The sequence below is a fragment of the Octodon degus genome, unplaced genomic scaffold (genome assembly GCF_000260255.1).
Source record: "Octodon degus isolate 3935 unplaced genomic scaffold, OctDeg1.0 scaffold00065, whole genome shotgun sequence".
NCBI lineage: Eukaryota > Metazoa > Chordata > Mammalia > Rodentia > Octodontidae > Octodon > Octodon degus.
In genome coordinates, this window is record NW_004524641.1 from 6,235,958 (window position 1) to 6,262,822 (window position 26,865).

At 34.4% G+C, this 26,865-nt stretch overlaps 1 protein-coding gene across 4 annotated transcripts in view; it reads left to right on the top strand.

The window, feature by feature from the left end:
* Ola1 (Obg like ATPase 1) overlaps positions 1 to 26,865 on the top strand; it is a 218,509-nt gene that overhangs the window by 170,901 nt on the left and 20,743 nt on the right. For all 4 annotated transcript variants that reach the window (XM_023719209.1, XM_004634748.3, XM_023719210.1 and 1 more), the window contains 2 exons: positions 7,024 to 7,104; positions 7,405 to 7,502. In XM_023719209.1, the coding sequence (XP_023574977.1) occupies positions 7,024 to 7,104; positions 7,405 to 7,502 (179 nt within the window). The remainder of the gene's footprint in view (positions 1 to 7,023; positions 7,105 to 7,404; positions 7,503 to 26,865) is intronic.

A 26,865-nucleotide genomic window follows, 5' to 3' on the forward strand; every position in this document is an offset into this window, starting at 1 on the left:
AAAAAAAAAAAAAAAAAAAAAAAAGGAGTACATTGGTACCTATTTCTTTCAGCACCTTAGACAGGACTGAGGCCATTACTAAAAGTTTTCTTCTTCCTACATGCTTCAGTGAATGTTATAACTGGAAACCAGAACTGCCAACATACATTTTTCTGTAGTTATTGCTAGGATTGACCTATTGTATTAATTGGATCAATCCTATTGTATTACTTCACCTGAATTAATTGTAATTGTGGTAATTCAGGTGAGATACCCTCTTTCCCCTCTTTTACACTGTCATCTAGACCATTACTAACTGCTAGCTGTCTTAGTTCTATTCTTTGCTGCCTGTTTTTTTCTGGGCACAGTCACTAAAGTATGTAAAAGGTGGTAGTCAAGGGTCACTACTCTGGCACTTATGAGCAGCAGCATTCATCCAGTAGAGCAATGAATATCTAGTTTTTTATTTTATTTTATTTTTTATTTTTTGGCAGAACCAGGGATTAAACTCAGGACCTTGCGCTTGCCAGGGAAGCGCTTATTCCACTGAGCCATCTCCCCGGCCCAATAATATCTAGTATTTTAATTCAGAGAGAGCCAAAATATCAATTTGAATATATAGTGGGTGGTATATGAGACAAAACCTAGTTTAATTTTTTCCCCTCAATTTGTTGTATTTAAAGAAGATAATTGGAGAAGTGGAAGGAAATTTATTAGTAAACTTCTAGCAAAAGTATTTTGAGTTAGAAATCTTACTGATCATTTGTGTCAGAGTGCATTTTTGCCACCTAATGTGTAAGTCAACTCATCAGGTATCAGTGACAGGTACTAGGATGGAGGGTTTGGCCAGAGAGAAGTGTCAGACTTTGAAGTTATAATTGTTATGGAGTAAGAGTTGATCACCTTGATAAATGGCAAGTCTGTCCATTTAGCCATCAAATCTGAAATGGGGGACAGAATAGATGAATTCTCCATATTTTTTCCTATCATAAAAATAGTACTTTTTTTTTATTTTAGCAGTTTTTAATTAAAAGTTGCACAGAAGAGAATTTTATTCCTGAATCTTCTCAGTCGTTTCTTCCTTATATTTTTCCCCCTTTCCTTTCCTGCTTGGCAACACTTGGTTTTCCATTAGGATCTTTTGGTGGTCCTTGTCTAGTTTTAGCCTGGTGATAACCACCTTACTGGGATAAATGCCCACCTGGCCAGTTGTGCCATTTGCCTTTTCCCGCTGCATCTGTTCAGTATAGATGACATACTTCTTCCTGTAAACCTGGACTACTTTGCCAATCTGTTGACCTTTGTAGTGTCCTCACACAACCTGAACTTCATCATCCTTTCAGATGGGCATAGAGCAAACATTGTATTTCTGTCTTAGCTCTTTAGAAAGAGGGGTAGATATAATTTTCCTGCAAATGTGGGAAGGCACATTGAAATGCCTTTTTACAGTTTTTGCTTCAGTCCAAAGTCACAAAAGGATTGAACTTCATTTTGGCTGCTGCAATTCCAGTGATGGCCGCAAAAGGGAAGCGCAAAAATGATACTTTTAGTTAAAAAAAACTTCAAGACAACATTTAGTTTTAAAAGAGAAGACAGAATGGGAAACTCTAAAATCTAACCTAGAGATTCTTCTTGATAACAATTTGGTGTGATCTCTTATCTAGAAATATTTTGTTTACTATGTCTGTTGTGTTTTTAACATTTATGTATTTCAGACCCTGAAATGGAATCCAAATTATGCATCATTCTACCATAAGTATTATTACTACTGTGTACCTAGAAATTTGCCAGTTGTTTCATATATATTTTCTCATTTAATCCTTGTAGTCACCATATATTCAATTTGAGTAACTACCCCAATTTGCTAGAAATGTAAAGAGGTTAAGTAACTTTCTCAGAGTTACACAGCCATCCGAAAAAGCTATAGAACCAAGATTTGAACTCTGGTTCTGATGCTAACATCATATTCTTAACTGTATTTCATTGTTCAGAGCCTAAGATTTTACTTAGTGTATTTTGGACATTTTCTTATACAAATATACATTTAGAAATATTTGTCTTCATGGTTACAAAACTATTAAAGTTCCATAACTGGTTAATCTCCAATTAATGACTTTTTAGATTGTGTCTAATCTATGTTGCACCTCTCTTTTGTTACTGTCACAGTATTCTAATTAGTGTTATGGTTTATTTTCATGTGTAGTAGGATTATTCAAAATTTTTTTTCTCTAAGCTTGCTTATTTAATTAATTTATTTATTTATTTTGTGGTACCCAGGGTCAAACTCAGGACCTTGTGTTTGCCAGGCAGATGTTTATGCCACTGAGCTGTCTCCCCAGCCCACTCTAAGCATTTTTAATCTCAAATAATTGTTTTAGAATGTTATATTCAATTCCTGATGTCTGGCAGTTTGATTTTAACTAGAATTACATTAAGTAAACATAATTGGTAGAATTATCATCACATTATTAATGAGTATAGATAAATTTTGAGTACAGACTGGCTAAAGCAACTTTTGGATCAGTGTCTCAGTCTGTGGTCTGGGAATACCTGGACCTAAATCATTAACTTTCGTGGCTATTGTTGGGATGTATGAATCATTAACTGAGTCACTGACTACCATGGTTTTTGGAGTTTTGACCATGATCCCTTTGTAAAGCATTTAGAAGATATATTATGTCTTCCTTCAAAAGTATATAAACATAGAAATTAGCACATACTTTCTAGGCATTATGAAGCCCCTGAAAAGTATTTATAGATCTTAGGTTAATAATATAGGTAATAAACTGAAGTCTACCAAAATACAGTCTAGAAGTAGTCTAGGAACGATCCAGTAAGTGATTGACTGAATTATGTAATTGTGTGCAAAAAGAAATATAGTACTTCTACTTTTGTGATATTTGAATTGATAAACAGATATTGTACTCATATATCAGCACATGGGAGGCTGAGGTGAGGTTATCTCTTGAGAGTTCTAGGCCAGCCTGACATGTATAGTAAGACCTTGCTCCCCCCCAGTAAAAAAGTAAATAAAAGGGAGGAGGGGGATTTGGGATGTAAGTACAAAGGCTCTAGTTTCAATTTCCATGACCTTAGATTTAAAAAAAAAAAAAAGAAAAGAAAAGAATATTAAATTTCCCTGTTGATGTGCATGAGAATAAGGACTTTGAATAACAACCTTGGAGATGTCTAGGCTAAACAAGGTAGAGGTAAAAATAAAAACAGGAAGGAACACCAGTAGGTCAGGAAGTTCCTATGTGAACTTTCAATTCACTTAGACCTGAATCTGCAGCTCTGCTGTTTACCAGCTATGGGAATTTAGGCAAATTGTGCATACTTTGAAAATTGTTATTAAGAATGACAGTAATAAAATACATAGGAAATAGAGCATTTCTAAAGTTAAATGTGAAGTCCTGCATCAAAGCAGAAGAGCAAGATACTGAAGGTAAGTTTAGATTAGGTTTCTTTGCAGTTAGAAGACAGTTGTTCAGCATAAACTAGTTCTTGTAGAATGCATAAGTGAGAAGCCTAGTTTGAGACTTAGCCAAGAAAGCTAATATTGTTAACAACTCAGAAATTTAAAAAGAACTAGAGGGCTGGCAGGATAACTCAGTGAACTAAGCTCCTGCTTAGGCAAGTGAAGGGAATGTGGTTCAATTCTCCCTGGCATCATGCTGTGCCAGTCCCACCCCCAGACATGCTGAATCAGAGACCAAGGGCAGGCGAAGTGGTGCTTGCCTGTAATCTCTGGGCTGGGAAGGCTGAAAACAGGAGGATCACAAGTCCAAGCTACATAGCAAGACCCTCTAGATAGATAGATAGATAGATAGATAGATAGATAGATAGATAGATAACTAAAGAACAATTATAAAAATTGGAAATGTATATGTGCTTTAAAGCGGCATGCACAAGAGAATATTGCCAGAAGTTTTTAAGAACACCAGTGCTAAGAACTGTGCTAAATACTTTGTATATGTTACCTCCTTTGAGCTATACAACCCACAAACAAGTGCATAACCTCGCCTGCATTTTATCACTTACAAGGTCACAGACCCAGTAAGTAATAGATCTGGGATTTCCCCCCCAGATTATTCTATTACTTGTTCGATTAATATAGTCCAATAATGGTAGTCTAACCCTGAAGCTAAAATGACCAGGAATTTTTGTTGCGTAGCTCCATAATGTACAAAGAGATAGTTCATCTTCAAGCTAGGCATGGTGGGCATTCTGGGAGGCTGAGGCACCAAGATCCCAATTCAAGCCCAGCCTGAGCACTTTAGAAACATAGTGAGACCCTGTCTCAAAATAAGAACAAAAAAAGGTCCAGAGATACAGCTGATTATTAAGGCCCTGGGTTTAATATCACCACCAAATAAAATAAAAAATAAAAAAAATTAAAGGAGGAAATTGCTAAAATTATCAGAACAGTCCAGCTTAGTGTTAAATAATATGAAATCCCAAAGTAACTTCTGAATACATCAAAGACTAGTGTTAAATTCATATGATATTAAGTTTAACTGTAGCCTTTTTATTATTCCAGTCATCAAGATTAGTATATGTACATCTACATTTGAACTGGAGGGAGAAAGTTTAGTTAAGTAAGCATTAAATCCAAATAAGCACAAATGTTTTGTTTTATCTGTTTATACTTTTTAAAGATAGAATATGTCTTAATTTTTTTGGTAAAATTAAATTTTTATATAAGAAAATCACACACTAAAACTACCACATCCCAACCAGTTATATAAGATCACATCTAAATTGCAATCTACTTCTGGGTTATCTTAGGTAAAACAACATTTAGTAAATCTAGTTCTTTTTTTGGTTGTTAAATCTTTTGCGAGGATAATTAAGATAGCACTGGATTCAAAATATTTTATTTTCAACTGTTCAAAATTAGGTAATAGTTTGTAAATTTTTCTACAAAGATTTACATGTACGTTAAGGACTGTATTGTTTGAGAATATATTGTTTAATTCTCTTTTTAAAAATGAAGTGTTCCTAATGTGTAATAATATGTTAATATGGGGAGGACTAATGCCAGAATGTTTCTGTGATAAGATTTCTATGTGTAGAAGTAGTCTAGTTAATTTTAAATGAAAGAGAAATTCTGAAATTCCATCACTAGTGATCAGTGCTTGGCCCTTTGGTTTTGAAAATTTATTTGTAGTTAGAAAAGTATTTTATACTATTTATATGATTAAAATTTAATTCCCTTCCTTATTTTTAGATTGGCTTTGTCTGTTTTCTTTAATTAAAAAAAAAAAAAAAAAACTAGGGGAACCAAATATAAGATGGTACCACTGTTTTCTCCTTCTTTTGTATAATCTTGTTGCGTGTCTCTACATAAGCTGTTCTGGCCACTCATCATAGTAACCAGCTGGGCCATTTCACCTGCTGGAGCCATTAAAGAGGACTCTCTCCCCCTAGATTAATCCCCTCCGACATTAGTTTTTTGCACTGACAACTGGAGCAGGCATTCAGAATTTGCAGGTGGCCAGTGTGACGCACATAATTGCCTACAATTTTAGGCAATGAATAAAAATGGTCTACATTACTTGTCAAAGGTTGTATATGCAGTGCCAAGTGAGATCTATGGGAAGCCTTTTAGGGTTTAAAGAACAGTTAATAGCAAGGCTGCACAGGGCTTTTTTAATCATAATGCATTTGTAATATAGCACTTTGATCTTCTCCTTGTAGGAAATGGTGTTACATTAGCCACTTTTAAACATTTATGAGTGAAATTCAGTTATAGAAGAGTAAAAGTGATTATTCTTAAGCAGAACATGTTAGATTTCATTAAAAGTTTTTGGCTTGCCCATTCCTTGTTAGAATCTGTGGGAAGTCCTTTTCCTGGAGGGTTTCAAATCAGGATCTAAGGATATAGGGCTTTTTCCTTATTTTTCTTTTGGTAACAGCAAGATTTGGAAAGAAAGTATATTGAATATTGAGATAATTTATACAAGTAGACATTTATAGGAAGAGTAATTATGGCATTGTAAAATATAGATGAAAATTCAGGGAATTTATTAATGATAATTTTGTTTTAAAATAAACTTTGAGAGTTTAAAGTATAACCGTAAGTTATCTTCCCCCCCCCCAAAAAAAAAATAAAACGCAACAACAACAACAAAAAGCCCTAGATGACTCTCAAATGTGCTTCTTCTGGGAGAGCTATGTTTGACCTTTAGACCCAAGAGCCTTTTATTAACACCTGCCTGTAAGGAGAACCTTGCCACACGCAGCTTTTAGATTCAGAACCACAAAACTGATGAGGAAAGGCTTGAAGGGTTCAGTTTGTGTCACTTGCTGTTTGCCGTTTCCATTTCACAGATGATTAATCTTTCTGTGAAGAAAGGCCAGAGAAACAAAGCACATTGGGCTCTTCCTGCAGTTACTCCTTCTGAATGCACACTAGCTGGCTAACTAAAAGGCCTTTAGATTTCCTGCAGAGAGAGATGTTCTGAAAGTGAATGCAGCTGGTTGGAGGTCACCAGTGCAGGGCTCTTGCCATTGTGTAATGGAGGCTTTGGCAGGTTGGGTGGGGGAGCTGCAGGAGAAATGGGCAGGGAGAAGGTGTTGGCAAAAAATTAATTCAGAAGAAAAAGAGCTTTGGTCAGTTGATTTAATATTTGGAGGGTAGATCATCAATAATAGACTCAATTTTGTCTTATTTTGTTCGTTTTTCTTTTTTAAGGAAAAAAATAATTCAGTATGTCTCCACTGTATGCTCTCCCATTTCTTAATAGCATGTTTATCTTGCATGAGGCATCATTAGGTGATGTTGAAATAGTAGTTTACATTTGTCTTTGATGTGAGAATTGTCTTGAAATATTTCAGACTTGTTACTGCTTTTGCTAATTTTACATATTAAAAGTTTAGTGGCTCAACATTGTACATTGATAATTTTAATGAGATACTGAAAATAATTATTTGCGTAGCTTAGTTTACCTTTCATTGAAAATTATTTTTATTGAGAATTTGAAAACTTAAATGCTTAGTATTCATCTTGAATTTACCTCTCTTTTTTTTCAATCATGAAAGGATATAATGTGCAAAGTCAAATCCTGGGTTATAGATCAAAAGAAACCTGTTCGCTTCTATCATGATTGGAATGACAAAGAGGTAAGCTATAAATATCATGCTATTACTGCTTTGCTTTGCCTTCTTAGAGAACAAATTAATTTGTCATCATTTTACACTTACCAATATATGTGCTTTTATTTCTGCCAGTAGTTGTTTATTCCAAGGCTTTTTTTTTCTTTTCTTTTATTCCTTAGTCTTGGTATTTCACAGCAACTAATCTTTTGGAGACAAGAATTATGAACATGAAAACACTTGTTTTAAAGAAAATGTGCTTTCTGGTTTTTTAGTGATTTACTTCTTTACTCAACTTTTAAAAGGAATTCTTTATCTCCTCCTTAGATTGAAGTGTTGAATAAACACTTATTTTTGACTTCAAAACCAATGGTCTACCTGGTTAATCTTTCTGAAAAAGACTACATTAGAAAGAAAAACAAATGGTAAGTTTCTCTCTTCATTTATACCCAGATAAATGTCCATATACACACATACACACAACTCATATATATATATATATATATATATATATATATACTGATTTTTCCTTATGAAAAATTTTGAAATGGGTGGGAAAGCTTTACCTAATGTTACATTGAGAAATTAGCTTCCTAATTGATTTACATTTAGAAAGTTAAATTCAACAGTTTATATCAGACATACGTACTTACCAGATGTTTATTATGCATTTTCATTTCTTTTGTTAAGTGAAAATAAATGTATTTGGAGCAATAATACTCAAAGCTAGGAATTGCTGTGTGTCTTTAAAATACCCACATAAGTTTTAAGCTGGACATAAATTTTCAAGTCCAGATAGTATGCTTAAAAAAAGCTGGAGGGAATACCTGTTCCAAATACTTTATAATATACCAAGGTAAAAACTATGATCTATTTGTCATTTTTGACATGGAACCCATGACAAATGTACAAGATTTATTTTTTCTTCCTTAAAAATTCCCCCAAATCATAGATACATGTGGTATGGACACATTTGGCATAGTGCTCATTTTGACTTGCCTTACTGGTCCCTCAGCATTTTTTATTACTGAGTCATAGAAACAAATCAAAACTACCCAAAGCAAAATATCTGAATTCTACTAAAATATATTGTGGGTTTCTCCTTGTACTTCATTAAGTACTTAGATGCACATGGTTTCAATTTTCCATTAAAAATTCTCATTTCCATATGATATCAAAGAGTGAGAAGGCTTTAAACTGAAAAATAAACATTCATAGACTAGAAGCCAAAACAATAATTAATGTCAGATGGTTAACTCCAATAAATCATTAGAATAAATTCTGTGAAATTACTGCAACTAAAAATGCCCTGTTGATATTACTATAAGACATTTTCTGTTCCAGATAGGAAGCTGAATTTAACCTATTTATTGGTAGTGTTCTAGAAGGTATAAATGTAACGTTAAAAAAGTAGTTCAGACTGGTCAGTGACCTGCAGCAAGTAATTAACTTTAAAATAATCAGTTTTGTTTTGTTTCAGATTCTTATAAAATTGATGATTAATGTGTTAAAAATTGTTACCTTTAGGAAGAAATTTTTAATTTATTATTTAACCTCAGTTAATAAATCTTCGCATGGAAGTATGAATGGTAAGGTTTCCTGAAGCTGGGTGAAACAATACAGACATCAAAGTTTTACATGAAAAGGGATGAGTCAGTTTCCATGCCCAAAGGGGATTCTCACACCTGTATTTGGATGATTACAGGTAGAACTCCTTGGCTCTAATTGTATAGTAAATACCATTTCCCAGACCCTAATGGTAGACAGACTGCTTAGGAGACGCCAGTCTGTGATTTAGCTGTCGCCAGACATCCCATGTTTTTTGTGAGACCAGTTGTGATGATGATATGGTTATAACCAATTGAAACTTAGCTCTTGTGTAAGTAACAGATTTTAATTTATAACATTGTAGAGGTATGAATGATCCCATTTATAAAACCAAGTTTTAGTAGGCTTTATGTGTAACTAATGATCTGGTTTGAGGTTGGGGTATGTGTGTTGGGGAGGGATCCAGTTCTGTGGAAGTTAGTGTAATTGTAGCTGAAAGATCAAAGACTGAGTAACTGAGTGATGTTCCAGAAGAGAATTTACCACATAGCCATTTTCTGTACAGTTTCTGCCGCCTGCTGTTCCTATTTTCCCTCAAGCTAGCCATTGACTACCCCCTGTGCATCCCTGCTCGTAAAAAATGATTGAGGAAGTATTTGTCATGTATTTATGAGTGGGAAACACTGTGTGATAGGGAATGGCATCTACTGGAGCCAGAAAGATTGCCATTTTCCTTTCATTCAGCTACTCTGCTACAGCTTTAAATCCTCTGTTTATGCAGCATAGTCTTTGTATTAAAGTGCAGAATAGATTTTTATTATGGAGGATATGAATACTGAGTTTTTATCATTTGTAACACTTCAAAAAGATGTAAATAGTTAAAATCTATTACTAGATCCACTTAATCGTGTTGGCATCTTGTTTTTTTGGTAATGTTTATACCTAAGTTCCATTTACATTAGTTGCTCTTTTAGCAAAAGAAAAAGTTTTGATTTTTTAAGGTAAACATGTACTGTTTCTACAGTAAATAGAGACAGATGCAGAAAGCAGTAATAAATATGTTCATGAATCTTTTATATCTGGAAAACTATTTTAAATGGTCAGGAAAGAAGCATAATGATTTGTGACTTTGGCCACAGAGAGAGACTAAACTATCTTTATTTTAGTAGGTCACCATTTTAAAAATAATGAACATTTTAGTTATTAAAGTTCACTTTAAATGATTACATGTTATGTTTCAATCCTAGACAAAAGGAAGCATTTTGAAAAATAACTGTTGTGTTACTGAGTGGGTATATTGACCTTTTAAAAGATGTAAAAAACAAAGTAGGAACAAGCCTTTATTTGCTGGTTTTAACAAGTTTGAATTCATTATTTTGTTGATTTGTGATTAAGTCCTCTCCCCTGAGGAGAAGCTGATGTGGCAGCTGGCTTCATTGTAATTGTGTTATAGTCAGAAAACCATAATCAAGAATGTTGTAAGAGAATCCATAGAAACCTTTTAAAAAGTAGTATAAACTACTCTTTTTTTTTTTTGGAGGGGGGGAACCAGGAATTGAACTCAGGCCCTTGTGCTTGCCAGGGAAGTGCTTATTCCACTGAGCCATCTCCCCGACCCTCTAAACTACTCTTTCTTGAATGAATGAAATTATGTGCAAGTTTTTGGTAGTCTAATGATTTTTTAACTTCCATCTTTTTGTTTTCTAAACATAAACTGTTACTTATAACCAAGATAATACTATGTGTAGCATCAATTTTCACTTTAGGTTGCCTACTGAGCCATGGTGTCAAGCAGGTACAGGGCATTCAAACTGTCAAATCATTACTTAATTAGGTAATTTCAATCTTTGCACCTTTGCTGCTCTGTTAGTATAGTGGTGTATGCTATCCAATTATGGATCAGCAGGACAAACTAATTAAAAAATTTTTTTACAACTGAAAGCTACCAATTAAATTTTTTTTTTTTGCAGTATTCTCTTGTCCTCAGCTTTCTTAAAACTGTTGATAAAGGACACTTATATTTTATTATTCGTTATTTATACTGTGTATCTGTTTACTTGGAAAATACAACTAAAATTCAAGATATTAAGAATTCTTAGGCTGAGTTGGGGAGATAGCTCAGCAGACTAAGCGCCTGCTTAGGCAAGCGCAGGGAGTGGGGTTCCATCCCTGATACTGCATGCCGTGCTGGCCCTGCCCCTGGGCACACTGAGACCAGGCATGGTGGTGCATGCCTGTAATCCCAGCACTGGGAAGGTGAAAACAGGAGTATCACTACAAGTCTGAGCTGCATAGTGAGACCCTGTACCAAATACATTTAAAAAAAGAATTCCTGGGCTGGGGAGATAGCTTGGTGGTCTAAATGCCTGACTGGCAAGTGCAAGGACCCGGGTTTGATCCCTGATACTGTATGCCATGCTGGCCTTGGAATCCCAGGTGCACCATGCTGGCCACTGAAACTGGGAATGGTGGTGCAAGCCTGTAATCCCAGGGCTAGGCACACTGAGGCAAGAGGACCACTACAAGTCTGTGAGACCTTGTACCAAATAAATAAATATAAAATAATAAGAATTCCTCAGTGTGTCGAATTTATTGTTCATATATACACATGATGTATGTAAGTATGTATATTATATGCATTCATTTATTGATTCCATAGTGGGCTTCTAAAGGGTCAGTAAGTGATGAGATTGATTTAAGATATGTAGAAAAATATTTGGAAAGTGTATTAAGCTTTTGCAGTCAAGACTAATGTGTCAAGTTCCCTAAATGAATTTTAAATATGAAAAGCTTTTAGTCAGGCACAGTGGTGCACACTATGATCCCAGCTCTGTGAGAAGCTGAGGCAGGAACATTGCAGGTTTAAGCTGTCTTGGGCAGTTTAGCAGTGTGACAAGACCTTGTCTCAGAATAAAAATTTAAAAGGCAGTGAGTGTGGTGTTTGATCCCCAGTACTATTTTTAAAAAGTTTTATTATTCTCATATTGTGATTTAGTCATCTGTTCCCATCTTTCTACTTTTATTATATATATAATTTGTAAATACTATCATTATATGTCTGATGAGGGTGAAAATCATGGTTATAGATCTAATATTTTCTTATTGTCTTAGATTTTTTTCAGATGTACTTCGAAATTTGGTTATATTTAAAAGATGTAATATTTTTGAATTTGTTTGGGTTTGTTAAATGATCTTTGCTTAGTCTGAGCAATTTTATATTCTCACCAAGAAATACTAATATACTAGTGCACTTCTAATTTCACATTTTGGAAAAGATTATTACAGAAAGAAGTGTATGTTGGTGACCCAGAAAAATGTGTGTGTGTGTGTGTGTGTGTGTGTGTGTGTGTGTGTGTAACTGTCACTGACTTGTTTACATTTTCCCCAATTATTTACAGTCTATATCTATTTGCAAGATGGTTTATTCAGTATAAGAAAGTAGTATATTTGGGAACATCAGCTCCAATCTTCATTATCACCATCTGCTGACGTACTGATTTGTAAATAATATAATTTATCAAATGTCAAGACTCATCATTTTTTTAACAAGCTGAGAAATTCACTCCACATAAATAGGATAAGTATATTAATTTTTTCTAGCTTGAAGACGTTAAAAGGTTTAAATTCTTTTTTTAAAAAATAAGTGTTTCCTAAGATTCTTTCATGTAAAACTAAAACTTGTATTTCCCCATCCATGCACACACATTTATGATCTAGGAAATGAAAGACAAAGTTTAACTTATATCTGTATAGTTCTTCAAACTACAGATGATTTATGTATACAAATAATTTTTCTGACTCTTTAACTCCACTAACATTGGTGAAAGTTGAAGGATAAATGTCTTAAAAATATATGCTCCAGATATTAGGAATCTCTGGATTAGATTTCATTTCCAAAACCATAAGTTGGGATGAGCTACATTAAGAACTGGGGAAAGTAGAGGAGAATTTTGAAGCTCATCTTCAAAATTGAAGGACTGTTTGAAGTAGGAGGGACTCAGCAGGATCTTGAGTGGAATCTTATGGCAATGTGCAGGATCTGAGGAACAGGTTTCCTTTGGAAAAGGATGTGGTAAGGAAGAGAGGAGTAATTTGGGCAGTTTCAGTGTTTTGCCTAATATAGCCTGCTTGAGCCAGATGAAGAGAGTATTATTTTCTCCCGTGCTGCCTATTCACCTATTTGATGAGCCAGGTTTTTTGAAGGGTAGACTGAAATGCTGGGTGCTTTTAATGACATTGTTTCTAAGAAAAATTAAGAAATTGGTCATGTGTTCTATTTGTAAATAAAGGAAGAAGTTATCAGTAAGTTTCATTTGTTAAGAATAATACATCTTGGGCCGGGGAGATGGCTCAGTAGAATAAGTGGTTCCATGGCAAGCACAAGGGCCTGAGTTCAATCCCTGGTTCCACAAAAAAAAACCCCAAAAAACAGTATGTTTAGGGCCAGGGAAATGGCTTAATGGAATAAGCGCTTCCCTGGCAAGCACAAGGGCCTGAGCTCAATCCCCAGTTCCACAAAAAAAAAAAAGAATAATACATCTTTAATCTTTGAAATTTAGGAATGTTTTATTTAATCCACAAGCTTCATAATACCTTCAGCTTAAAAAAAAAACAACAACAGTGAATGCAAGAAGTTATTTCGAAGTCCAGGAACTTCCAGATTCCAAATACAAGAGCTATAAGCATTATATATCCCAGTTGGAAGAATACAGCAAAAATATGAAAGGAGCCATGACATTTCAGAAAACTTGTATTTGGAATTTGAAATACTAGCACAGTGGTCTTTGCTACTCACTAGCTCTTCGACTTTGGGAAAGTTACTTAGCCTTTTATGTAGTAAGCCGTTCATTAATACTATCCTCATGAAATGTGTTCTATATGAATTGTATTTCCCAAACTTATAATAGTTCAAAAATAGTTCTGTAATAAAGAGTTATACTGTTTAACCTTACAAATGCATATTGTGGATATAGCCCTTGTTTTCTTTTTCCGTTACATGGGTTAAAGTACCAAATGTATCACATATATACATAACAGCAGTGAATCTGTCTTGATATCACTGCCAACTTCTGTATGAACCCATCTACATCTGTCTTTTGCTGTGTGTTGTAATCTCACTATTTGCAGCTTAAAATATTTTGTTGTTACCCATTGGCTTCTATTAGTGTAAATTATTTGTCATAGATGTATCATTTTTAAAAGTGGGGAGGGTTTTTTTTCTGTTCTCTCTCTCTCTCTCTCTCTCTCTCTCTCTCTCTCTCTCTCTCTCTCTCAATAAAAGCTCTCACTATGTAGTTCAGGGTGGCCTTAAACTTACCATGTATCCCAGACTGACCTTGAACTCCTGGCAGTCCTCCTGCCTCAGCCTCATAAGTGCTGGGATTATAGGCATGCACCACCATACCCAGTTGGGAGTTTATTGTTTAAAGCCTTTCAGGTCTGGAGATATAGCTCAGCAGGCATAGCACCTGCCTAACAAGCACAAGGTCCTAAGCTCCATTCCGTGTACCAAAAAAAAAAAAAAAAAAAAAAAAAAAGTTTTATTGTGATCTCCTCTATCAATTTTTCTGGGTACAGTTTCATGTGGCAATAGACAGCCAACAAATAAACCTTAATTATAATATCAAGAAATGCTTAGGATAAAGAATGAAAGGTAAACAAAGGGCGGAGGAGGCTGTTTAAGGTGGTTAGGAAAGGCTTTGTGAAATAAAGGCAAACACCTTGAGAATCTGCGGAAAGCTCAGGCTAGGGAGAGGGTAGGATGAGTATAAAGGCTCTGAGGTAGCTGGGAAGAGTAAAGGGAAAAAAAACAGGAAAAGAGTATAAAGAAGGAAGACAGATCTGTGCATGTAGAAGTTAATAGGCCATGGACTTTATTATGAGTGTTACAGAGCATCAAAAAAGAAAAAATGTGGGTGGGTGTCATGTTGCATGACTGTAATCCCAGCCCTGGGGGTGGGGTGGGGTAGCGGAATACAGCCACTTGAAAAGATTTATATCTTCTTTAAGTGTAGTCACTTTGAATAGAATACACTTACCCTAATGTGTTCTCAAATTTACTTTTAGCTTTTCTATACTTAATTGATTTATCTTTTCCTATATCAAAAGATGTGTATCATGTGCCATCTTTTATTATTGATTTCTGGCTATGTCTCAGACATTCTGAGCTTAGAAATTGCTGAAATATTAATACAAGAGAATCTAATATGAATTTAAGTTTAATGATACTATATTTATGAAACAGATTATTATCGTGCCCATTTCACAGATAGGGAAGTTGAAAAGATTATAAAATATGCCCAAGTTTTTATAGCAAATTTGTGATAAAAATAGATATTTTCAGAAGTTAATGGCTGTTGCTCACATGATGACAAATGGTCAGGCCACAGTACATTTGTGAGTATGTAGAAGTCTGATAACTATGCTTTTCCTAGAATAATAAGCTTTTGTTATTTTTGCCTTGTCTCATAATTTTATTCATTATATAATGCCTATTAAGAGACAGCAGCACTATATTTTAGCACCCATTTTAAGTATGAAGTGGATAAAAATTTGGGTGGAGAAAATACAGTGGCTATTATTGAAAATTAAATATTGAATCCAATTTCCAGGTCTAAAATGTTGGTATTGTCACAGAGTAGACTCCTAAAAAGCATAACTGCAGATTACTTTTTTATATATTGATATGATACACAGGATTTGACTTCTTTTTTAAAAAAACTAGTGAACCATTCATTTTGTTAAAAGAGTTTTCATTGCTGGAGTGTAGGACTTGATATGTGAATGAAGAGAGAAATGAGAGAATCCTATGAAACAGAACAGTGGCAGATAATTTGTACACCTAATGTTGGTCTAGTAGGAATCAGTCCGTACTTAATTAGCAGAACACTTAACTAAGGCCAGTTATATTTAAAATTCCCAATAATCTTATAAAATATCTTTACTATCCACTGTTTGAGGAGAGGACACAGTACAAGAGAGATTAAGGAATTGTCCAAAATTAATAGCCTTTCAGTGGTACGAGGATTCAAACCTAAACAATTCATCTGTAGGATTCATGTTATTTACTGCTGTGCCATCATATCTCAGCAGTGGGGCATTGGTGATGCTAAAGGGTATACAAGGCCTAAGCAGTATGTCTTGTACTAGACACTTTGCTACTACTATAAAATTTCATTTCAATAGCTTTAGTATTCATGTACTATATTGTGTATTGTATTATTAATGATGCTATTGATATTAATATATTGATAGTATGTTAGTAATACATTATTATCCATGTACATTATTATTATTTATGTGCTATAAAATTTGAAAATAAATGTTCACTATCACACAGAGAATACCAGCAGAAGGCAATATAAAATTATGTCTCTTTATGAGCTTATCACCGAAAACTTTAAATAACTCTTTGCAGAGATAATAAACTTTTACATATACTTAACATATAAAATACTTTTTTTTTTTTTTTTTTTGCAGGACCGGGGATTGAACTCAGGCCCTTGCGCTTGCCAGGCAAGCGCTTATTCTACTGAGCCATCTCCCTGCCCTGACCTTGCATATTTTAGACAAGTGCTCTACCACTGTTTTCCATCCCTAGCCCCTAGCTTAAATGTATTTTATGCTGATTCTTTTTCTCAAGATAGCTCTTTCTTCAACCACTTGTTTGTTTTGTGTGTTTGTTCAATTATTTCCAGTGCTGAAGATCAAACCCAGGGCCTTGAGCATGCTAAGCAGGTGCTATATCACTGAGCTGTACCCCTAGTTCCATTTGAGTTTGTTTTTAACCACATACTCATTTATTCCATTTCCTTTTGCATTTTTAGTAACTAGGATTTGTGGGGGGTTTTTTGTTTGTTTTTGTTTTTTGATACAGGGTCTTGCTACACAGCACAGACTCATAGTGATCCTCTTGTCTCAGCTTCCCTAGTGCTGGGATTACAAGTGTGCATGACCATGCCCAGTTCTGGGGCCAGCATGGCACACCGAGGGTTCCAGGAATAGCGCAGCATGTAGTGCCAGGGATCGAACTTGTGACCTTGTGCTTGCCAGGCAGGTGTTTATGCCACTGAGCTATTTCCCCAGCCCTTTTTTTCATCACCTTTTTTTTGAAGAGGGGGATTTGTTTTGAGAACTACTTTAAGAATAAGGAAGTGTGTGTGTGTGTGTGTGTGTGTGTGCGCACGCGCACACACAAATTTCCTTTTCAGCTAAAGTACAAAGGGGTAATTTGTTGTGATGTTCTTCTGGTTAATCACTATATTAGTGCATAGCAATATAATGGAAAGGACACATATATGTATATCAAAGTGTTAGGGAAAAATGATGTCTAGCGTTTGTTAAATGCCCATTGTATGCTGGACTTCGCAGCATATAAAATGTTCTGTCTCTTGCTTTGATACTCATAACAGTCTTGAAAGGCAAATTTCTACCCATTTAGTAAGGATAACTTAAGATTTCAAGAAGTGAAATAAGAAATTTAGGTAAATGTTAAATTCTTTTAGCTTGAATTCATGAGAGAAAATATAAAACTTCTGGCATTTATGGGATGCTTTCATGTATCAGAAAGCACATAGAGTGCCTTTTGTATTGTTTATATCATAGAGAAAATTATACAGAAACCTGTATTACCTAGAGAACAAATTATTGCAATGTTTTATATAAGAATAAGCCAAGATAGTTTGGTTTCCTTTTCCTTAGATTTTTCATCTGTTAGAATAATGTTTTTCTTAAGAAATTAATCATAAATAAGGTATTTTTCATATATTAAATGAAAGTATTGGCCCAGGGAGATAGCTCAGCAGAATAAGTGCTTGCCTGGTAAGCGCAGGGTTCTGAGTTCAATCCCTGGTACTGCAAAAAGAAAAAGAAACTTCTCTGGCAGAAGTAGGTCCATTGGATTTGAGGTATAAATTATTTAGTTTTCATAATTCTATGAGAAAAAGATATGTGTGTATATATACATAGATCAATAGTTGGGTAGTATCTGATACTCATACTTACCTAATAAATTATCCTAATTTGAGACCTTCCTTACATAGAATATTTCAGCTGTATCCTTACAGTTTTGTAGATGCTGAAGACATTCAAGTAGAATAGCAGCCCTTAGAAAAATCTTGGCTGTTCCTTTGTTTCATTAATAAAGACTTGTTCCTAAATATTTCCAACCTTATTCAATCTTAATTCTGTAGGCTTACTTTTCAAATCTGCAGCTACATTGTAATAGTGTATATGACTAAGGAAACTACTTAATGTATTAAATGATTAATAACTATATGTTATGTAGCACTTATAAAACCAGTGGTTTGTGAGACAGTTTTAGATGTAGACTGGAAAAAGAAATGTGTTATAATGCTCTTATTATATAAGAGTGACTTATTCCTGAGCTTTAAGAAATTGTATAAAAGGGTTTATGTAGCATATTTCTTGCATCATAGAACTTACTTTGCTTCAAGCCAGATCTGAAACAGACAAAAGACACCAAGGGAAAATAAGAATATAAACCATTTGTTTCTTTTATTATGTTCAGACGTAATCATCTTAGTTGTGTGCATCAAGAGCTTTTAAATGTTAATAGACTGTGTTGTTAAAGCCATATCTTAAGTTTTTCAAGTAAGTGTGATTAAATAATTACATTTCTGTAATTACACAGTACATGACTACATTGCGTGATAGAACATTATTTTAAATCTGTTATTAAGTAAAATAAGTATGAGTAGCCAAGTATTTCTTGGACATTTGGAATATATAGCTTCAAGACCAGCAGATTAGATTGGATAGTTGTGTCAGCTTTGTAATCTTGGAAAACTGAAACAAAAGAAAAAGCAGTGCCTATTAAGCATTCTTAGCCATATGCAGAAGGTGTTAGAGTGTGGCTTAGCTAGTAATACCTGCTTTCATACAGTGTATTATGAAATTTTTGTGCTATGGAATATTTAATAGTTATGCATTTTCTGTTTTATACTTTATTTCAGTGCTCTATTGACATCAGGGTTACTGATTGTTATATTAGTAGTTCCTGGCAAATAGAAATTATTTTATATTCTAAGCCATTTCTGACAGAAGATATAAAGTTTTGACAAACACATATGGCACAGCAAGTGTCCAATTCTAAAGAGCAAAATAAATGCAAACCACCATTATGGTGAACACAAACAGCCTGAAAGCAAGTTATCAGTAAGCAAATAATTGTTGAACTGTTATGAATGGAATAGGATGTTGAAATAGGGCATGATTGGCTGATGTTACATATGTCCTTGATTACTTTCCTTGTGCTTTTATCCTAATAAGTGACATTCTTTGTATTCCTTTGGATGGCTAGACAGTCTGACACTGAAGAAGAATAAATATTGCATGTGGTACACATTAAGCTGTCATCCAAGACAGCATTTATAAAAAGTAACTGGAGAAATTCATAAGAAATGCTGCAGTGCTACAGTTTCCTGGCTCCAGTCATAATTGTCAAAGTTCTTGACACATTCAGGTCTTCAGAAATGATGTAGGTTTACAGTGGCTTGGTGTATGAATAATTATTACGGATTTGTGTTCTCATGTTGCCTTAGGATGGATGTTAATGTTAGTTACCAAAATGTTATATTTTATGATTTTTAAGAAATGTCTCTATATTGGTAATAGTGATATATCTTCCAGTTTATAGACATTAAAACAGTGTAGATAATTCATGTATTTCAGAGAAAGGAGTCTTTCAATGCTTACTTTATTTTTAATCTGTTGGAAAATGTTGCTTGTGTTTAATGCTAATAAACAACTTTGAAAATAAGGCTTTTTCTTTTCTCTAGCAACAATGGAAAGCCTTCAAACAGTACAGATGAATACCATTTTACAACTATTTCAAAAATTAAATCAATACTTGATGTTTCATTTTAAAATACTATATGCTTTTATTCACATATTTTTTATTTTTAATATAATTTTGAAGTAGGGTAGTATTTTAATTGTACCAGTCACTTTTTTTTCTTAAAAATTTTCTTTCATAGGAAGATAAGTAGACATTTTGAATATTGCACTACAATAAGTATAATTAAATAAAGAGGCAAATTATGAATGTAAATTTGGAGAACATTTGTAAGCTGCTCTTTCACTAAACAACTTCTTTTCATCTTATATGGTATATAAAATAGTCAAAGGATACTGAAAGAAAAAAAGCCTTTTAAAAATGAAAAAAAAGCCTTTCTGAACTTTGATACAACTATTCTCAAACATTTAAAATTAAGTGATTAGGACTGGTGAGATAGCTCAGCACACTAAGTACCTGCTTAGGCAAGCGCGTGGGCCCGGGGTTCCATCCCTGGCACCACATGCTACGCCAGCCCCGCCCCCAGATGCACTGAGCTGGTGACTGAGTCCAGGTATGGTGGTACGCACCTGTAATCCCAGTGCTTGAGAGGCTGAAAACAGGAGAATCACTACAAGTCGGAGTTGCATAGTGAGACCCTGCACAAAATACAAAGGTATATAAATAAAATTAAGTAATTAGTATTCTCATTTGTAATCTAACCAAGAATATACCATTTTCTACTGGACTATTACTTTTTTCTACTGGACTATTACTGAGAAAATTTAATTCAATATCAGAATGATTTAGGGTTCAACATCAATATGAAAATAACCTGACAGTATTGAGCTCTAAATTCTGAGCCTTGGGGCTGGGGAGATGGCTCAGTGGAATAAGTGCTTCCCTGGCAAGTGCAAGGGCCTGAGTTCTAATCCCTGGTTCTGCAAATAAATAAATAAATAAATAAATAAATAAATAAATAAAATTCTGAGCCTCTGTTTTGGCTGGATAAGAGGTTACTCAAACTTTCTGTGACAACTGGATTGTGTGTTAGTTTTATAATTACAATATTAATTTAGGGGCATGTCTTTAGGATTCTGTGTTTACTTTGAAATCTAAACCATTTGAATTGAAAAAACTTTTCTCCAAGTATACCACTACTCAAATGTTACCTATAGCTTTTAACTCTCTAGGCCACTACAGAGCACAAAATATTTGCCCAACTGGTAAATTGAACTGTAAGTCCCACTGTGGGAAATTGCTTTGCTGTGCACCAAACAGCAGTTATCTTAGTAATTGCACCTGAATTCTTTGTGGCTAATAGAGCATGGACGTCCATTTTACAAGCAGAAAATTATTTGTCATAAATACTTTTAATTATAAAGCCCTCAAATAAAATGTGAATCAGCAGACTTTAGTAAGACATTAAACTGCATCATTTTTAATTGCTAGTACCAAAAAGTGGAATTCCTTTTTCTTTTAGTGTAAAACCATACATGCCCGGCATTTCACATTCTAAACTGGAGCTCCCAACAAGGAGCTTATCAGAGTAAATTGTCTAGTCCATCCCCTTCCTCACTCAAAACCTAATGACCCTTTATCATCATGGTTTAGATTGCTGGACACAGATGTGAGAAAATACAAGTAATCTACAGGTAACTACAGTAGCTGCACTGATGTTCTCAGAGAACTGACTGCTGGGAAGATAAAGAGCTTCCCACAGAGTCTGTGACTTTCCGGCAGCAAAGCACATCATGAGCTCATACATGAAGTTTTATTTGCTGAAGATTCACAATAAGGTGCATTAGAACATTCAGCAGGGATGCTTTTTAGATGAGCATAGAAATTCTGGAGGATTATTAGTTGATACACCAGTGCATAGCATCACACTAAAATAAAGTTCACCATTATTAATTATTTCTGCAGACAAGAAGGATTTGGGCCACAATGCAACATTAATATTGGCTTCTTTGTACTTACATAATCTACTGTAGATGGTAATCGCTTCTTGCAGATGAGTATTTTGGGTATGCTTTTTAATATGAAAAGCAAAATGGCAATCTCTCAAACTTTAGTTCTAAATTGCATTTCAAAGGACTTGTTTATGACCAGGTGCTCTGCTTTTGTTAGCTGCTTAGATTGTGATCAGTGAGGTAAACTCATTTATCTATTTGTGTGCAATTGAGTAATTTGCCATGAAAAGGATGATAGTTTTTTGGATAAAGGTACTGCACCTGTAGTTTAAGTTTTATAATTGTTCATCTTTTCTTTGCAGCAATCATAGTTTCATATTGCCTTAGAGAACTACAATGCAAACTGTATTAATCTTTTTTATGTGTGAGATGTTTTGTTTTTAGTTAATAAATTAGTATGGTTATACTGCCTGAACTTCAGGTGTGTGTTTCTTTTAAAAAACTATTTGCTCATCATATTTTTCTAAAAGTTAATTAATTTTGTTTTTGTAAAAACTATAACTACTAGATTAGGAATAGTCATGTTACTCTGATTTGTGAATTACCATCCTTAAATCATTTTTAGAAATTAGTTTTAATAGCTGAAATATAAACAACCAGTATTGATTAAACATTGACAACCAATAAAAAGAAGTAGTGAGGTATTTGATTTATTTTTGTACAGTTGGATATTTTATATGCCTAGCTTAATTGTTGCTCTTCATGGAAAATGCTGAAATTGTTCAGAAAATTAGAAAAGGTAGTATTAAATCTTTTTGGCTAGAATTTTAACTCATTTTTGCTTTAAGGAGATTATATTTTACTTTTAAAACTGATACTTTGTAAATGGAGCACCAGATTTACATTATAAAACCTATGATTATAGAGAATTAATTTAGCATTAAATAATTAGCATAGTAAGTACAGAGACAAAGTAAATGTCTTACCAGAAGAGACAAATTTTTTTGTAAATACTATTTTTTATATGTATATATTTGGTACAGGGTCTCATTACACAGCTCGGACTCGTAGTGATCCTCCTGTTTCAGCCTCCCCGGCGCTGAGATTACAGGGGTGTGCCACCATGCCCGGTTTTGGTGGCTTACTCAGCATGCCCACGGGTGCAGTCAGCACGGCCTGTGGTGCCAGACATCGAACCCCAGTCCCTATGCTTGCCTAAGCAAGCATTTAGTCTGCTGAGCTATCTTGCCAGCCCTTGTAAGTACTACGGATCATTAGACTATTTTAAGAGATTTTGCCAGTGAAGATTTTAAGTTTATCCTTATATATTTGAAATATTCATGGTGCATGGCGTGGATCAGTCAAAAAAATGGAACATGGAAGACTTGTCTGAGGTGGAATTATGCATTAATTCTGTTTTTAGTTTGCTATAAGATCTAAGAAAAAACTGTATTTGTTTCCATTTAGCAGCAAATAGGAAACACAAAATTCAAAATTCTACCAAGTGCATTTTCTTACCCTCTTCATGTTTAAAAGGAAAGAAACCAGAGGAGCATGTGTAGTGTAAGATTGTTTTGCATTTTTGTTTTTACATCACCAGATTAAATATAATGAAACCCATCTGCAAATTGTAGAAACTGCTTATTGGTTTTTGTTAAGGGTTATAGTATGATTTTTCCTCTTCTTTCTCTTCTACAGTTTTCCAACAAGATATACATAAAATTAAAAACCTTGTCTGTTATAAAGTTTTGTTTGAGCTTTTTAAACTGAGTGATTAGCAGAAATAATGACCCTGTCAGCCTTAATCACATTAAAATGTGGTTAACATCATTTAATTTTTTCCACTTAATATGCAAAAATTTCCAGTAGATTTGCAGTGAAGGCCATTGAAATTCCATTAGAACAAGAATAAAAATTTCAGGCATCATTTATTCAGTGAAAGGATAAAGGTCTCCATTGAGAACTGCTGAATCTTTCTATTAGAGACACTATGAATCATTACATTGAACTGTACCTTACATTGCATTAGACCTGTGTCTGGCTTTTCAAGTAGTTGGAAATCATATTTTCTCATTTTTTCAAAAGGAGAAATAAAACTAGAATTTGTATGACTATATTATAAATATCTAAAGGATTACTTGTTTGTTGTGTGCTGTTTCAGCCTGCTTAAAGTTTTAAAAAAAAATTTTATTTATTTGGTGCAAGGTCTCACTACACAGCTCAGACAGGGGTAGTGATCCTCCTGTCACAGCCTCCCAAACACTGGGATTACAGGCATGCACCACCATGCCTGGTTTCAGTAGCTGGCACACGCATGCCGGGGGCAGGGTTGGCATGGCATGTGGTACTAGGAATTGAACGCTGGTCCTTGTTCTTGCCTGGCAGGTGCTTAGACTGCCAAGGTATCTTCCCCAGCCCAACATGCTTAAATCTTAAGTAGAAAGTTTATACTCCAGAAGCAAGATGATAAAAGACTTATTTTAAGACATGAAACAGGTTGCAGAACCAATCCACAAAAATGGACAGGTTAAGTTTTAAATAGTTGTGTTGGTATATGGCAAAGGAGTTTTTGTATTCTAGGGAACAGTCTATAGAATGCTCAGGATCTCACTAGTAGATCGGACTCATAGTGATCCACCTGTTTACAGGCAAAAGAATTAAGAACCAGATGATTAGCTCTTTTTCAAAGTTCTTAGCTTATTATTTATGAAACTTCAACTAGTTTGTGTTATGTTGTATTAGTTATGCATGAATTACAACCGAAGAACCTTCTCCTGTTTCTATAATTATTTACCTTGTTTTGATCATCTTTGATATTTGTTATATGTCCAAAGAATAAGTAAGAAAAGCTTAATTCTAAACTATGTCTACTATTTATATTTTCTTTGCATGACTATGTTTTCCAGTTCCTACAAAACTTACCTTATATAGAAGGTCTTCCTTCCATTTAAAAAAAATAGCCATTATTCTGTATACCTGATGAGTGGAAATGGCTTTCTAGAACTAGGCCTATTGGTAGCTTAAGGTAGTAACTAAGTAACTATACACTGTTGGGAATTTTTTAAATATAGTTTTTATTTTGTTTCTGAACTATTTATACCCATTAGATAGTAACATTGTGTATAGTTTGTAGAAATAATACACTAGAAAATTCATCAGGGAAAGTATTGCATAAATATCTAGACCATTTTAAGTCTGTTTTGGTAGGGTACATCAGTCTTTTTGAACACAAGTGGAAGGATTGTCTGTGCCAGGGGTCAGCAAGTATTTTCTCATATGAGTGAGATAATAATAAATCTCTTCAGCTTTGAGGACCACATATTTTCTGTTGCAACTACTTACTTACCTTTGTCACTGTAATGTTAAAACAGCCCTAGAGAGAATGTATACACAGGGGTATGCCATTGTTCCATTGAAGTTTTATTGAAACCTCACTTATGGACCCTGAAATTTCACAAAACAGTATTCTTTATTTTTTTTTTTTTAAGAAGGCATTTAAGTAAGGCATGGTGGCACACAGCTGCAATCCCAGCACTCAATAGGCTGAGATAGGAGGATTGCTGTGAGTTTGAGGCCAGCCTGAAATACATAGTGAGACTTTATCTTAAAAAGAAATGGGGGGGCTGGGGAGAAGGCCCAGTAGAATAAGTGCTTGCCTGACAAGTACAGGGTCTTAAGTTCAATCCCTGGTTCTGAAAAAAAAAAAAAAAAAAAAAGAAATGAAAGGCATTTAAAAATAAGAAAATCATTCTCTACTTGAGAGCTATAGAAGACCATGTGTAGTGATTTGCTAACCTCAAGGTATGCTTAGCTATAAACAGCCTTTCTGTTGTACATGTGGTTGTATGTCTTTCTTCATTTACTGAAGTAGTTTTTTATGCATCATCAGTTTTTCCTACCTCAGTGGATGTTTCTCAGGGACATACAGACATGTTGGTGTTATTTCTCCAATATTTTAAAACAACTTATTTTGGCTCCACTTTTCATGCTACAGCTCATTTCACTTCTGCTTTGAAAGTGTTATATATACAATGGATTTTCCATATCTGTAGGTTTTGCATTCATGATTCATCCAAACCCAGATTTTGCAGTTTGTATTGCACCAGTACTAAACAAATACAGACTTTTCCTCATCATTATTCCCTAAACAATGCAACACATATTTGTGTAGTGTTCACTTTATATAAGATATGTAGTCCAGAGGTGACTTAAAGGTGCAGGTAAGTTATGTGCAAATATTATGCTACTATACAAAGAAGATCTTATCTCATACTTTTCATCTATGAGGAATCTTGGAATTAATCCCCTTCAGAACAGAGGGACAGCTCCGCTCACTTAAGTAACCAAAGTGTTCAGTAGTCTTCTGTTTACAAATAAAGGGTAAATATCATTAGAAAAACAGTGTAGTCTACTACTTGAGTTTTTTTAAGTAAATAGAAAGTTGGGGAACTCTAAAGAATCATTTGGGCTTGAATCCCATAGTCAACACTGTAGGCAAATGATCTCAATCTCAGAGCATTACTATAAATATTAAATAAAATTAGGTAAAAAAAACCTGTTTACTACTCTTGTCACATTATAGTAAGATTTATCTTTTGTTATTTTCCACATTTTCTTTATTTAAAGAATAGTATGGAAAGTAGATCATGACTAGTATTTTTCCTCCAAATCATGTGATTCTTAGAAACTTTGTATATTCCTGATTTGGTCAGTAAAGAAAAGGCAGAAAGCTTTTTTTCATCTGCTTCTAAATTGCCTTTAGATCAAAGTGATACTTTAGCCATATTTAAACATATTTGAGTCTCCAATGTGTTGCTGTTTCTCTCCATTGTAATCAGTCTTTTCATCGTCATTATCATCATCTCATTCCTTTTAACACATTCAAGGCATAACATTATCTTCTAGTCCTGGGGATGGAACAAATGCAAGTTGATAAAGGAGGAGAAAAATCATCCTCTTGGTAGTATTGGGGACCTTGATCTGCTCTGCATGGAACTGCAGGTTAACCACATCTGCTGAGAAGTCTGCCATGAACTATATTCAGAGACTTGGAAAGGGTTCTCTGCAGAAATAGAAATCCCTGGCTGTGGTGGTACATGCCTGACATCCCAGCACTCAGGGACTAAGGCAGGAGGATTGCCACAACTTGAGGCCAGCCTGTGCAGCACAGTGAGCTCAAGGATGCCTGAACGATCTAGCAAAACCCTGTCTCAAAAAAAAAAAAAAAAAAAAAAAAAGAAGTGGAGCATGAACACATACATAGCCTTGGGCTAAGTGATGCTTACAGCTATTCTTACCTAAGATGCCAGTGTGGACTCTAAAACTGAAATTATCACTTCAGCTTCTCCTCTTCCACACCTATATTACAACTTTTTAAAGCTTTTCTCTCTGGGTCACCTCCTTACATTTATTGGAATATGACTGCAATCTGCTTTCCTTTGCTCAGGATTCAGGAATAGCATATTTTTGTTCAAAGTACACACGCTGATCATTTTGTATTTATATATACAAAATAGGATAAATTTACAGCTA